The sequence below is a fragment of the Megalops cyprinoides genome, chromosome 1 (assembly GCF_013368585.1).
Source record: "Megalops cyprinoides isolate fMegCyp1 chromosome 1, fMegCyp1.pri, whole genome shotgun sequence".
Lineage (NCBI taxonomy): Eukaryota > Metazoa > Chordata > Actinopteri > Elopiformes > Megalopidae > Megalops > Megalops cyprinoides.
In genome coordinates this window covers 43,892,388-43,908,200 of record NC_050583.1, presented here as the reverse complement: position 1 = coordinate 43,908,200, position 15,813 = coordinate 43,892,388, and the positions used below count along the sequence as shown (strand labels likewise).

The 15,813-nt window shown below is 38.4% G+C and overlaps 1 protein-coding gene across 1 annotated transcript; it reads right to left on the bottom strand.

Annotated features, from left to right (window-relative positions):
* Positions 1 to 2,572: 2,572 nt before the first annotated feature.
* LOC118786676 (homeobox protein XHOX-3-like) lies at positions 2,573 to 5,611 on the bottom strand. The gene is made up of 3 exons (XM_036541955.1): positions 5,572 to 5,611; positions 3,407 to 3,639; positions 2,573 to 2,971 (listed from the first exon to the last, which is right to left on the bottom strand). The coding sequence occupies exons 1-3, from the start codon at positions 5,609 to 5,611 to the stop codon at positions 2,573 to 2,575; spliced, it is 672 nt and encodes a 223-aa protein (XP_036397848.1).
* Between the last annotated feature and the right edge of the window lie 10,202 nt (positions 5,612 to 15,813).

The following is a 15,813-nucleotide window of genomic DNA, read 5'->3' as shown; positions in this document are numbered from 1 at the left end:
ACAATAGTGCAAATATGTGATGGCAAAAACATGAATAAACAGAAAATAATTATGTTATAAACATGACTATATATGCAGTGACATTTCCCCAGTTGCAGTTTCTACTCTTTGACATAAGAAACTTTGGATTTGTCAACAACAACCACAAAATATTGTTTTTCACACCAAGTCATTTAAATGTGATTTACCATAGATAATGAATTGTTATTTTTAGTGATGAAACTAGTTTACTGGTCAGAGACCCACATAGAGGACTATAATCTGTTTTAAGCTCTGGTGTAACCAGCAATCAACTTCTATTGAATAAGGCATAATTAATTCCTACACAGAACTATGTCATGCGTTGAAGGCCTTTCTATGACCCTGCTATACAGTTCAGATGTGGACACACCATGCCTCCTGTTACCAGAACAATGTGACCTTTGATGCTACAATATTTTTCTTTCCCCAGTTTCATTGTACATTTCTGTTGTAAATAATCCCAACTGGTCAGAATCCTGAAAATGTGTGATTTTTTCACTATTCTGCCTATTCACTGCTACAGTTGTGAACACTGTTCCAGTTCTCTCTATTATCATATTACTCTGACAAATGCAATGTTCTTCACCACTTATAGAAATCTCTTTTTCAACATGCGAAAGAACAGAAATATAAATTACCCTTTAAAATCACCCTTAACTAAATATTACATTTGATGTTCTTTGCACTACAGTATGTCTCAAATGAATAAAATTACAATTAAAAACATTCACATTTATGTCAAAAACTTGTTCATCACTGAGGAGGTGTTCCCTAATATTAGAATATGTTTGTATATGTCTATATACATGCAGTGCCTTGAAAAAGTATTCAGCCCCCAATACTGTTTTCACAATTTATTGTCTATGATTCCAAATTTAAAATGTATTAAAGTAAGATTTTTTCCAGCTGGTCTGCACAGTGTTATACATCATGACAAATCAAAAGAAATGTCCAAAACCTTTAAAAAAAACTAGAAAAAAAAACTAAAACTCAAAAAGTATTCATACCCTTCATAATTATGAGGCTAATTTTGCTCAGGTGCAAGATATTGTCTTATAAACTCGTTAAATTTATTCATGGTCTCCATCTCTATAGGAAATTAGTGATCACCTGTTTTGAATTACTTCATGAGCATAATTACCTCACAATAAGGTCAAACAGTATGGTTGGATTTTCCATTGAACAAACCAGAATGAAGAGAAAAGAGCATTCAAAACAAGTGAGTGATATAATTGTAGAGAAGCACAAATCTGGGGAATGATACAAGAATATTTCAAAGGCACTGAACATACCTTGGAACTCAGTGCAGTCCATCATACAGAAGTGGAAGAAATATGGAACTACAGCCACACTGCCTAGAGCAGGCCGCCCCTGAGCTTACTCACTGAACAAGAATGGCACTTGAGACTACTGCCAACTGTCACTCTAACCGAGCTACAGAAGTCAGTGGCTGCAACTGATAATGATGGTCATGGGTCAATAATATCCAAGCGATTGCACAAAAAGGGCCTTTATGGAAGAGTGGCAAGGAAGAAGCCCCTGCAGAAAAAAAACACATGCTTGCCTTTGACTTTGCAAAACGTCACTTGGAAGATACTACAAAGATATGGCAGGAGGTCTTGTGGTCTGATGAGACTTGAAGTGGAACTTTTTTGGGTCAAACACTTAGCAGTATGTGTGGCGTGAAGCTAACATTGCACATCACCCAGAAAACACCATCCCCAGAGTGACATAGGCTGGTGGTAGCATCATGTTAAGGGGGTGCTTTTCAGCAGGAGGGACTGGCAATCTGGTCAAGATTGATGGGAAGATGAATGCTGCACAATACATGGAGACTCAGGATAGAAACCTATTTCCCCCTGCCAGAAAGTGTAAACTAGGGAGGAAGTTTGTGTTCCAGCAGGACAACAACCCAAAGCACACTGCCAGGGCAACACTGGATTGGCTTAAAAAGAAGAAAATTTACATCCGTGACTGGTCCAGTCAGAGTCCTTACCTTCACCCCATGGAGCATCTGTGGAAGGACCTCAAAACTGCTGTCCACTGCCGCTCCCCAACTAACCTGGTACATCTTGAGCAATTTTGCAAGGAGGAATGGGCTATTATTGCTCCATCACGTTGTGCAAAATTAATAGAGACTTATCCAAAAAGACTGATGGTTGTAATAGCTTTGAAGGGGGGGTTCAACCATGTACTAAAAAAGAGGAATTAATACTTATTAATTGTTGATATTTCAGTTCTTGATTTTTTTATTCTTTAATGGTTTATAATTTTATTTCTTTTTGGACTGCACTGTTGCAGAGTTGAGTAGTTCACAAAATTAAAAAAATAGTCCAATTAGTCAAAATCTCAGGTTGTGGACATCATTTGTGTGGGGGAAAAAAAGGGTTGGGGCTGAATACTTTTTCAAGGCACTGTGTACATATACATATACAAATCTGTGTTTTCCTGAGACAGTGTAACCCTCTTGGCCTTCATCTTGGCAAAGGCACAGAATCCCTTCTGTTCAGGGCAGCAGGAGAGGGCTTGGAGCTGAGAGAGTGCGTATGGTTCAGAAAGGCCTCCTGTGTATCTTTGCAAAGTTGGTCTGGCCACCTGTGGAGGCAGATGGCACCATGGCAAGCAAAGGGATGTTATATTGCTTGGGAAGGAATGTAGAGAAGGGCTGCCTATCCTTGCTGCTCGGCAGCTCACAGCGGGGATGGGCAGAGTCAGTGAGCAGCAGAGGGTCCAGGGGCCTAAGTGGGCCTCGGAATGTGCTGGGAGCCATGGAGCTCCCCGCTCCCAGGTGAGAGTACAGGTGCAGGGGAGGGTGAGGTAGGTAGGAGTAGGGCAGCCTGGCCGCTGCCTGGCTCATCATGTAGGTGTACAGGCTGGGACTGAAAGGATGCGACCAGCTCAGCGTGTGTCTCTGCCGCTTGTCCTTCATCCTCCTATTCTGGAACCAAACCTGGGTTTCACAAAAACAGAGAAGTTAGGGGCGATTTTGAGTTACAGGGCAGATCAACTCAAATTAAATTTGAGTTCACTCTTTGCCATGAACATAACATGACAGAACTAGCATCCTGAACACACACTGATGGCCAATGCGTCAGATTCTTTTTGTTGCAAAGTGAAAACCTGGAAATCCCCGAACAGTGAATGAGTACTCTCAATTATGAGTAATTGCCCTTAATCCCGCCTCTGTGAATTAAAAAAATAAACCCTATTCAAAATATTAAAATGCAAAAAAATTAAAGTGATGAAATAGGCTAAGACCTAGAGTGTTCCACAGTCGTTAGTTTTGGTTGGGAGCATGCCGTCGTTCTTCAATAGGTTTGCTGATATAGATTATATTGCTGTAGCTCTTGCAGGTGACTCGTCTTCGGCAGTCGCTGTCAAATACCTTAATTGTTGACTCTGGTAAACGGAGCGCTGCAGCCAGTTCGCATCTTCGTGGTCGAGACACGTAGCTCTCTTTACAGTACTCCTGTTCGAGGAGGGACAGCTGCTCCCGGGTGAAGGCGGTCCTGTGCCTCCGAATCTGGTCTACTCCGCCAAGCAGCGAGTTGCATCGCATCTCTTTTCCCTGCTCGGTGTCTGTGCTTCCGCAGTGAGCAACTGAGGATTCCTTGCCTCCTGCAATTGAGAAACATTGTTATCGCTGAGTCTGACAGTTTCTTCTTTAATGATTATTGTCCCCCGACTAATTTGATAAAATCTCACCATAAAAATACAAATACCATTGAGCTCAGGCGGAAGCAGCCAACCGTCACCCCCGACAAAAAAGACGCAAAATCGAACAAACTCAACGCAATCGACCAAGTTGTTGAAAAACAAAAAACTAAACCAAACGGGTCGTCATTTGAAAAAATATTAACATGCCAACTATTCATTCAAAAGAAAAACCATGGTTACATATTACACACGTAATATATTTGTTGAGGTTGATATCATAGAGCAGGACGATGCAATATATCAATATATTATAATATAAATAGATTACTATCCAAAAATATGTAGCTTGTTAGAAGAAGCCTAGTTGGCCATACTTACGCATATTTGTGTGAAGGTCCTTTGTCATCTAAATATCCTTTCTGACCGTTCTGTTACTGGTTTACCGAAGAAATTTTGATGGTAGTATCACATATTACTTTCTGAAATTGTCTCCAACTTTTAATCCTGTTAAGTATTTTTCTATGTTTTGATAAAGTTGAAAAAGGCGAGCTAAATGCAGCCGACAAGGTCCCAAGGGAACATCCGAGATGTCGCTGACCTTTTCCTGTGTATTGTAGTACACCTCACAGGAGCCTAGGTGTTAACAGAGAGAAGACGTGGTTATGTTTCCTTTCCCCCGTCTCCTTCTTTCTTCCTTTTTATCTCCTCGGTTGTCCTGTCTTCCTTAATGAGAGACACGGTGTATCCGCCACGGCGCCGCCTGGGCGCACTGACAGACGGAGGTGTTAAGTTATCTCGGTTCTCAGACCTGTCTTTGTACTTTTGTTATGGAGAATTAAATTCTACCTCCTCGCTTTACTTGTTAAGAAGCTGCCCACAGAGATAAACCAGCCGCATTGTTCTGCGACGATTGATGTTTGTACTCTGGAAGCAGATCATTACATCCTAATGTCTTCAGAAGGGTTGCTAACTGTACTGTTCAGGCGTTTTAACCCAGTTTTTCAGAATGCGCATATACCGTATGACGGAAATGTGCCTTAATTCTAAACCATTTATTTGACAGGATACGAATACGACCTTGAAGTGTGGTTGATTATACCAAACCATTGATATATCAAACCATTGATTTCAATTGCATTATACCATTAAGTAAACGGCTGTTGTTGCAACCGTATGAGTAGCTGTCACTCAGTATAAAATGGAGAACAATCCTTCGCTTAGAACAAAATAGTCGCTAGCTTTAACTGTAGTATACAATGTAGTTTAAACACAACCGGGCATTTGAGGAAATGAAACTGCCTTTTCCCAATTAGTCAAATCGTGTGTGGGCATTTTCTGTTGTAGGCCAAAAAATGTCTCTGAAAAGAATGAAAGGAAAGGCAGTCGGTTTTATGCTCACCGCCCCATCGATAGTATCTTTCTCTGTGCTCTTTGTTTTTGTTAATAGGAAGGAGCCTCTTTTGGAGGCTCCCACACTCAGCGCATCTTGGCCTGCAGTCTCTTAATCAAATGACATCACCCCTATTATCCCTATCTAATCCATGTTAAAACCTGCTTACTGTTCTGCATCTGTTTGCTCTTGATTGTTGTCGTCAGTGTGATTAGATTCTAAACGTTTCGCGACCCTTTGATCTTCACTTACCAAAGCAGGACATTTGGGGTTCTGTGGCTTTAGGTGGTTCAGTGTGCAGCGCAACCAGGATAGAATACACGAGAGAAAGACTTAGAATTCATTATGGCTCCATAAAACCAATACTTAAAGCTTCAGAGATGGTGAGGTACCTTTTGTTATGATCTTCCCCTAATAGTATCACGCGATACTCTACAATTCACAGATTAATTGGTTCCCCTAATAATTCAGCGGAGGCAACATACAGAAAAACCTGGTGTTACCTCGGAAGTTATGCAGGCGCGAGTGCTTTCCGATCGCCATACATAAATTGCTGTCCATGGGGAAATATTTTCTCAGTAAATAAAATTAGTTATTGAATGAATGGTAACTGATTTATTTATTTGTAAGATTAAAACAAGAGAAGTCCGTACAGAAACTGTCTCGGTCATGTGCGACAGCAGCGGGTAGGGAAAGAAACACCGGAGTGTCCTAGACAAATGGTAACGCGCGTAACCCCAAACACGTGGTAAGGGAGCTGCGACAAGAATGCGCGACAGTGCTGGGCTACTAGACTGATAACAGAGGGGTGTTTTCTGTATTGTCATACGTCGTCTCTTTATCACGTGTTAGAACTAACAGCTGGCTTCATAAAGATTGTAGAATGCACGGATTAATTTACAGTGATTGTATTATATTGTCACTTTTAACAGTAGACCCACTGGATAAAAATAATAGTCCTGAACTATGTGTTCAAGCCAGTCACTTTTGGAAGTTAATTATGCTTATTATCCTTATGTAATGCTCAACGCATTCACCGCCATCACATTTTGTTGCGGTTATAACGATATTTTTACTTTTTGGCTAAAGCTAAACACTCACATTTGTCTCTATGGCTTTATTCAGTAGTGTAATACACTGAAAATATTCAACATCTGGCAAGGGTGACGTTAGAAACTCCGTGTAAGTAAACTCGATGTGATGTAATGACGATGATATGCCCTGTATCCTGCAACGAGCACCTATCCATTAACCATTTTCAGAGTGGTCGAAAGTAAATATTCACGATAGACGCAGAAGCTTCTTGAAACAAAATCTATTTTTCCTGTGTGTTCAGCGCCTCTTGTCTCAGCCACCCAGCAGCAGATCGCTGGCTACCTCTCGCGCAGCTTTTGGTGAATTGGTCACTGGCAGTGGATGTGTTCGAAATGACTAAGAATATAATAATTGTATGGGAATGTCTTAAGTAATATTATGCCCGCTGCAAAACCGTCATTTGATTGAGTAAGGCGTGAATTTTTATGGCTAATCACTTTTCTCATTACAAACATTTTCGACAGTTAACCAAGGCCTATAATATAAATAAACACAACGCATGTGAGCATTTACTAAAATGTTACGGTCACGTTTTTCATTTTTAATGCAACCGTGCAGCAGTCTGACTCTGACGTAGTGGTAACGAACAGGGCTAATAACTAAAGGTTTCAGGTTAGATATCCATCTGTATAAACAGATGAAATTGTAACCTATAAGTCGTTCTGGATAAGAGCGTCTGCTAACAATAACGTAATGGTACTGTATGACTCCTGCGGTTGCTATGATGTTGATATCCTTACCTCTCCTCCTAGAGTCAATCTAAAAATATTAATGGGGATTAAAACGGTAACACTTGCAACGCTGTGAAAAGAGCAAAGCGTATTACTTTGATTAAAGTGAATCTTTACCAGTGTTAACGACAAACCCCGTTTTGAATTCGACAAAAAAATTACAGCTTTTGTTTTGAGCATTTTATGACGTACTTCACTATTCGCTTTTTTCTTTATTCCCACACAGGTAGGCTAACACAGACCACAGTGGCACTTACAATAGGCAAACGATCGGCCTTCCTTTGGTTTTCAGATATTCAGTTGCAGTGAATTGTTTGCAGTCATATTTTCCTTGACTTTTGTTCTAAACTTTAATCGATTAATGCGCGCTCGCGTTCAAGGTCCTCACTTCCCCCGTTCTCTTTCAACGTAATTGTGTTCCCCTTATAATGTGGGGTAACCTCTGCAACACTCAGTTACGAGAGGTTACAATTAAAGATATAATTACTTCAAATATCTGACCTTCATTTATATTTTGGTCCAAAGATTTTCCACGTTTATTATCCCACGAATGTTCAATATTGGTAAATGTTTATTGAATATTCATATAGCAATGATCTGGCTATTATAAAATGAATTATCAATGTATTGGGTTAAACTTTTAATTACAATTTGACGACAGTGTTCTTTTAGTTGTGACTGTCACATTTGATTCATACTGAAAGAGCGAAAACATGGTTCTATGTGTCGTAATGTCGACAATTCTGCTTTAAATCCGTGGACGCTGAGGATGTTTTTCGCAGTTTGATTGAAACACTCCCTTGGGGAGATGCGAGGGGCGAGGGGTCATGTATCAAATCGTATTTTACGCACTCAAACTCAACGTCATGTCATGAGAAAGTTCGAACAGTCATATATGCGAGTACCTGTTTTGGCAAGGCAACCAAAGATTATCTATTTTTGCTGGACATTTTTTGGAAACGCAGCCTAAGTTTTCTCCATCATTCGTCTTCCTCTCCCGCCAAATCAAATTTATTAGCCCTTCTTAATTGACTGACCCGCTTCGCCCATATCTCCCCCAGCCGAGCCAAGCGGGAACCGCATAGAAAAAGCAGAATCGTCAGTGTCCGCACACTATAATATAAATCACCACATTAATGATAAAATCTGTATTTAGTGGTAAATTCAATTTTCAACAAAACGGTCATTATATGGATATATACAAGTTCAATATTAATGATTATCAATTGAATGAGTATTACGCAATCACTATCCTGATCGAAAAAAAAAGTAAAATAAAAAGAAATGCTGTTTCCCTACTGCTGAGTCTGGGAAGAGACAACAAGGAGCAGTGCCTCCGATGCCAGTTTTAGAGATTGGTATACTAACACGACCAAAACCTCTCGGCATTGGGATACAAACACAGCCTCCGAACTAGATATTCAGCCTCTTATCATCACCGTTTTATTTGAATCTCGAACCTGGTGTCCACCAATATTTTTGAAGGCCAACATACAAAGCTCAGTGCTATATAATATTTTCATTCCCGGTTAGTTTTTTTTTCTTGTATCCAAAGCAACGCATTTTAAACCCTGCTCCATGCGTTAATGAAACGTTTTAAGGAAACAATGATTTCTTAATAAGTCCGTTAAATTTTATGAATGATCGGAATTGTGGACTACTGGACTGTTAAGCAATCCATCATTCTTTCATAAGTTACCAAAGCCAATTTGACGCTTATTCTGAAACAATACATTTCCATGTAAGATTACGGTCTGTGTTGATTATATTGAATCGAATTTTCAAATACGATACCTTTAACGACCACCTATCCCCTACAGACTGGAGTGGTTATCTTGTTTCCATGTCTGTTAACGAGAGCCGCATAATCTGTTGGCGCAGGTGGGGTTCATTAGCGTAGCACTAGAAAATTCACGCATCTCAAATAATTTCATATGTCTGTTTGCATGGACCAACTAGGTTTGAGGCCGTCCTTAAACAGATACATATGTGAACACCTGTCGTTCGTAAGACAGCCATGCAAGTTATTGTAAGCGAATCACTGCGTTAATTATCAAATTATCATCGGACTGTAAAAATTCATATTCCCAAGGAATCCTTCTTTCTCTTCTTCTTCTGAACAGCATGAAAACTAATTGCACTGGGATACAGAAACAGCACCGTGTTCTTTTTTCAGATCCCAGCGTACTAAACTAAATAATGGACAAAAGAACACATTTTCATTGTTACATGTACATATTTACTTTAAGGCAAATTATAATTTATTCCGTCCATTTTTCTATTCTTGAAATGAAGATTCGCCAGGTAATCCAGGCAATTGCGTATTGTTTTGCTTTATATGTTTTTTTCTGTATAGGGATAATTTGAATTAATAACTTATTCTTCAGAGTTGCTCTACATTGTATTATTTTTCATTTAATTAAGCAATGATCAGCCCATTTGTTCGCATACGAAATACGACACAAGGTATACACTTACAGAAAGCGATCCAGTCCTATCCTCAAATGTGAGTGGAATGAACTGCGTCCTAAACATAATCTCAAAAATCTGTGCAAATCAGGGGGGGGCGTGTTATATTGTGATGTTAAGAAGGTCAAATCAATAAGTCTTCAACTTTTTGAAAATTTTGCACCGCATCAGAATTAAACAGGTGGCATTTCTTCAAGAATAAGAACATTACCACTTTAAAACGTGGCGGACTGGGAAGGAAGTAGCAGACCGAAATGGATTTTTGACTACAGGCCAATCCTTTCCATGACTGAAACTAAATGTTGGCAGTTTTATTACACCTGGCAGGCATCCATAGACTTCACTGTCAAGGTTCGCCAGATGTTTGTATTTGCGAAACCTTTGATTGAGTTTGGAGGTAAAATCTCGATTGGATGTGTGTGCGTATGTGTGTTTATGTGTGTGTATGCATTTAACAAGCCCAGGTCAATGAAGGCAATACCTGAAGCCACAACCGTAGGTAAGCACGTGAATATGCTCGAAAAGAGACCATCATACAGATTTCATAGCCCCATAGCGCCCCCCCCCCCCTCCCCACACACTCCCCATAGTCATGCCGAATGCATCTAACATATGAAAAAAAATCTATCGCACTTTTAAATCAAGTCAGTATATAATTTACATAACTTTCAAATCTTATTACCAAAAAGAACAACGTTAGAGAAACGAGGAAAAAGTGATGCTTGTCCATATAGAAGTCCATATTGATTTCTTTGCGGTAAAGCATTTCAATCATCACATGGTGTTGTAGGATACTATTACGTTAACGTTTTTAAGCATGTGGATGCAGTTTATTTTACAAACTTCGCAAAATACAAAATAAAACGCAATTTTAGTCACCTGACCCAATCATATCTTTTTGTAAAAAGTCAAAAGTCGTGATGGTTCACCAGCTCCGATAAATGCACCTTTTAACCACGCGCATTTTCAATATCCCCCTTTCCTTGTAGATGACACCTTTCCGAATGCCTTGTACAGAAAAAATGAATTAAAATTTATCAGAATTTCCCGCTTCCCCGTTTGGCCTTAGTGAAATTGTGTTTGCCATATTTTTCACGGGGAAGTTACGTCAGTGTCACCTTCGCCACATGCAATGCCCCATTATGCGTATATCAGTCATATTCAGACTACCAAAGGCTGCCGTCTCCTAGGTCAGTAATTGTCTCGTAATATTGACTGATAAAATGGATACAGTATTTAATTTATGTGTGATGTAATGTATACTTGTGGGTTCGTGGTGGTTATTATTGCAGGATTGTTTTTCACAACAGCACAATTTATACATTGTATTTGTTTTTATTGTTCGTTATTACTCAAATTTACAAAAACCATAAAAGTTCATAGAGCCGTGTTGGCTCAGCTGATTGGGAGGACCAGTCTGTAGGTCAAACTTTACATCATACTGCGCCAAAACTCGAATTTGGTGTCTCTAATGCCTTGGCACGATTAAAAGAGCGACTGTATTTGTAGTTCATTTTCTAAAATGCACTTCCAATGGTTTAACTAACAAGAGAACGTGTCATTGTAATAATGATTCCTTATGACACCTTACATTCTACTAAGGTAAGGTTTAAGAAAGGTGTTTTCCTCAACAGCTGATTAATATTGTTCTGTGCCGCTAAATCCCACTTCCAGAACAAAAAACTGCGCAAAATGTCTTATGTTCTGATAGTATAACCGTAACTATGGTTTTGTTTTTCATGTTGACTCCTTACGTCTCTGCAATCCAGGTTTATTGAAGGGAGGCCAATTTTCTCCATTCTAATAGTCGTAGAGGTTTTTAAATTCCTGGCTGACATTATAAAACGAAGATGAAAGTGTAATAAATAAACAGGGTATTTACACAGACCCAACTAAAACTAGAGAGGGAATTCTTGACTATAAACATATTTATCGGTGTTTGCTTGGACTAAAATCCAAACGCCAAGTTTAATTTGATCTACAAGACTAAACGACATATATGGCTCACTTCCATCGCGGTAATATCGCAATATATTTCAAAACATTGTCAGCCCTGCCTGTGACACCTGGAGTCTGAAAACTGTTTGCCTTAAACATGGACGAGCACAAAGTCGTTCCATATTTTAACCATTACATGTTTAATTTTGCGTGATTTTTAAGGTACACGTTTTAACGTACACTTGAGCCCACGATTGCTAGTGTTTCAAGTGAGTCATGTTTACTCTCTGAGGGTTTATTGTAAAAGGGGTGGAGGGTTCTGTGGTCTGTCTTTATATTGCTTGACCTGTATCAAACATTCAGTCACCAATGCAGACTACTTGCTTACAACACTTGGTAAATAACCAGACTAGCTTCTTTATGCTTAATCAGGAAGTAACACATTTAATTGCTTTAAAGTATCCTGAAACTGTCGCCACAAGTAGGCGTATATTGCATGATTAATTTAATGCGATATACAAAACAATTACTAAATGAAATATAAGACTAATCACTGATTCCGCTGCTTCGCTGATTTCCTAGGATGATCCTAGGAAAAGTGTGTGTGTGTGTGTGTATGTGTGTGTGTGTCACTTTTCCTAGGATCATTGAAGGATCTCAATAATTTTTGTATACTTAGTAGTGAAAATATAAGCCATTCTATGGTCAATGCATTTATCCAGGTAAGTTAACCTAATTATATATTAGTCGCAAGTGTACAAGGTAACATTCAACAGTGACTGACAGACGACCAAAACATTTTGCTATAGGGGTATGTCCATGTTGGATATGTAGCAGGTTTATCTGTCGGAAGTACTGACCACGGCGTATAATAACCAAATACGGGGCCCTGCTTACTTCCTGCATGGAAACAAGAAAGATCAGGCGCTAAACAGCTAAATATATATCGCATATAGTCGCAGAGTGCTTCGTCCATACAATGAGTAATCGGGGGTACAAGTTGTGCGGGGTTTTCTTCAATACAATACATGACATTTCCGTTAATTTTGGCAACCATAAAAATCCATCTCTGGTAGTAACCTATTTAGTCTTACCAAAAATGTCCACAGGTGTATTGGAAGTGAGCGAAGCATGAGTTAATAATGGCAATTATATTTTAAAATAAATGAAATTTAAACTTAAATACATATAGTCCACCTCAATATTTATTCACCGCAACCGCTGCATATACGTGAAATTTCTACGTCTCTGAGTTGAGAAAATGAAAACAAGGTTAACACAGATGTCGACATTCATTATGCAGACCAGATTATTCAACTACGCTCAAAGCTGATGGCATCATAAAAAGATACATGAAAAAGGAATACCTATGGCACTTGTCGTCGGCACGTAATTTGTGATGAGTTCTGTACAATACGTGCAGTACAGTACAGTACAGTACTCGTCAAAAGTTTGGACACACTTTTCTTTCTTTATTTTTAATAGTAAAGCCATGAAAACTATGAAATAGCCAAATATCTTTTAAAATTAAAGGTGTTTTGGAAAGACATTCGTGCATATACATCGACTTCGCTATTTATATTTGTCTAAGAAAAAGCCTTTAGATCAAAATGTCTTTGAATGCATGTTTCACAGTATCTTAATCAGGTGCGTCCAAACTTTTGACTGGTACTGTATGGTGGAATGTTCTGAAATTATGCTGCAAACTTTTACGTTCACATTTCTTTAAATCGTTGATGTGCTCTTATACACTGCATTTGATGTGTTATCTTAAATTTATAACATATACATTTATCTCACACGGGCAAGCTTAATTAAAACAATCACTGCTACTGAATGGTCGATTTAAATGGAAATTGATAGTGAAAGATGAGTGGCGCCTTGCTATTTTAAGCACTTTCCTTGTAACCTTTGCAGAATTTTAGTAAGTCACATTTCAAGACGTATTTTCAACCACTTTGTTGTTGCTACACTCGAAGGGCTTAAAATATTGAATGTAAATAGTAAAATGACGTAACAATGAGACTGACCTACGCCAAGTGAAACTAATTATAATTTAAAAATGATGATTGAAGGGTGTTTTGAATGGTATTGAAATCTTGCTTTTTACAATAGGCCTTTTCCTTTGGTCTTTGTACGCACTGTTAAACGCAATAAGCGAATAAACGCAGGCTGTAAAACGCAATCACATTAACGTTAGTATTAATAGCTCTTGTCAAGTTTAGATTCTAGGTAACTGAAATACTGGTAACTGACATGTGTATTTTGTGTACAGTTAGGCTATGATCAACTGTGTTTTTCCCCATAGGTTTGACTGAGAGTGTGCAAATGTTGCTTTGGTATGGATTTGAGGTGAATAAAAAAGATGTGCAGGTCAGAGCTTTATGTTTATCCACACAGATTTACTGAATATGATTTGTTTACATGTCTCTGTGTAGATTAAATGTGCTAATTCCTAAATCAAAATGCTATGTTTGGCTTTACTTGGCTAATTACTCTCCTTCCAGTCTGTGGGTTTGTCAGCATGATACAAACCTGAACACAGAAAATAAGGTCATTATACAACATCATTGAACCGGCATACTAAAGCAAGGTCCATACCCACATAATGAAACTGCAGTCAGACATTTCAGTATGGTGCCAGTGTCATTGGTAGTGTTTTTATGGTAGCCCTATTTTTTATATGCTGAGACTGGAGGAAGCCTGTTAGCTCCTGCATTTAGGTATTGTACCATAATGCTCTCATAAACCAGACTACAGCGTGTCTTTGACACCATACTAGGGACAGTTATGTAAAAGCAACATTCTAAAACATTCTTAAACATTCTAAAACTCTGTGTTACTCATAAATGAAGTAAAGAAATCATTATTTACCTTTTTCTACTTTATTACAATCTGGCACTAACCTATAGGCCAGTGTACATTATTAGGTCACATTAATGTAAAATACTTTGATAGTATTTTCACTGTAGGGAGTCACTCCCCCACTTTTCAATACTTTGCCCCACAGTGGAGGAATGATTCACCAAACATCAAAATAACTGAAATCTCCCCTCACTCCACTCACTTGAGAACTACATTGTTGAAAAAAATAACTATTTCTAGAGCCGTTGCTTTTAAATTTATTATTAGATTGATTGATAAAGCCATGTGATTTTAAAATGTGAAGCATGAAGCTTGCAACTGTCCATAGTTATAGTGAAATTATTTTGACGCCATTTAATGCATAGCATAAATGAGGAACACAACATAGGCATGCTCAAATTCATTTGCTCATGTAATCTAATTTAATTCAGCTTTGTAGCTAAAATCAGGTTATTGGTGGTAATTGTCTTGTAGGTATGAGCTAAGGATAGTAACATCAGGTATGTTATGAGTAAAAAATGATTTGCATTGCTTTTATATGCTTGGGGATATGGTGAATTAACTATCCTAAAACCTATGGATCTGCAAGTGTTGCATGCAATAGTAAGCTTGGTGGTTGCTAGTATTTATTTATTTTGCTCTGTATAAATCTTGGGGAGAATTATTGCTCATTTTTGGTTATAATAATTAAAGATGCTAGTCTAAAATCTGCCTGGATAGTCAGCAAGTGACACAAGTAGTAAGGTGTTTAACTAATGGTAGTAGCTTTCACAAAACACAAACCTGAAATACATTTGATAGCAAGCCAGCAATATCAACTCCATTCATCCTACATACATTCAAAAATAGCTGTCATTACACATGCAATTGATGTGGTGTATACATTGTTAGCTATGTAGCTACTGCAGTGTTTGACAGATCACTGAAATACACCATTGCAGTCAACAACATTTACTAGTAGTGTAGCATCAGCTGGCTACTGTAGGGGCTTTTTTTCATGAATGGTCATATTTGGCTAAATGTTGCCTCTATGGTGGCCTTCTTCCTGAGGCTTATTCTCCATAACTGTTGCTATGGACATTTATTCTTATTCAGAGCATTAGCTAACTAATTGCTGGTCCTCTTACCCAGAAGCCACGGCAGCTGCAGCACTTGTTGTTTATGAGCCACACACGCTGCTGGCTGCAGGCAGTTCTGCCATCTCCCCCATCTCCCCCATTCTCCAATCCCCTCACCGTGGAGGGAGTGGTATAACAGTGTGGGTAATGTATTGAATGATGCAGAGTTTAATATCATTTCCCTCTATATGAGAGCTATGAAATAACACGAATGCACCATATTTCAAAGTAGCATATTCTACCTTCAGAGTCAAAATTCAAAGAAGATTAGATGACAAAAAGAAATTATGTATAAAAATACTTTTTTTTCTGAATTTTTTCCTAGATGGACACTGGGCATTGTTAAGGTAACAACCAACAGGGTTTTAAATGTTCAAATACAATTACTATTATTACTGTTATTTATTTTTCATCTCCAGAGTGACTTACATAGCTTATATGGCCTGATGCATTCAAAACATCACAGGTATAACAGTGTGGATTAAAACACCAATATAATAAGTCAAGCTGAATAATAATGCTAAAATAA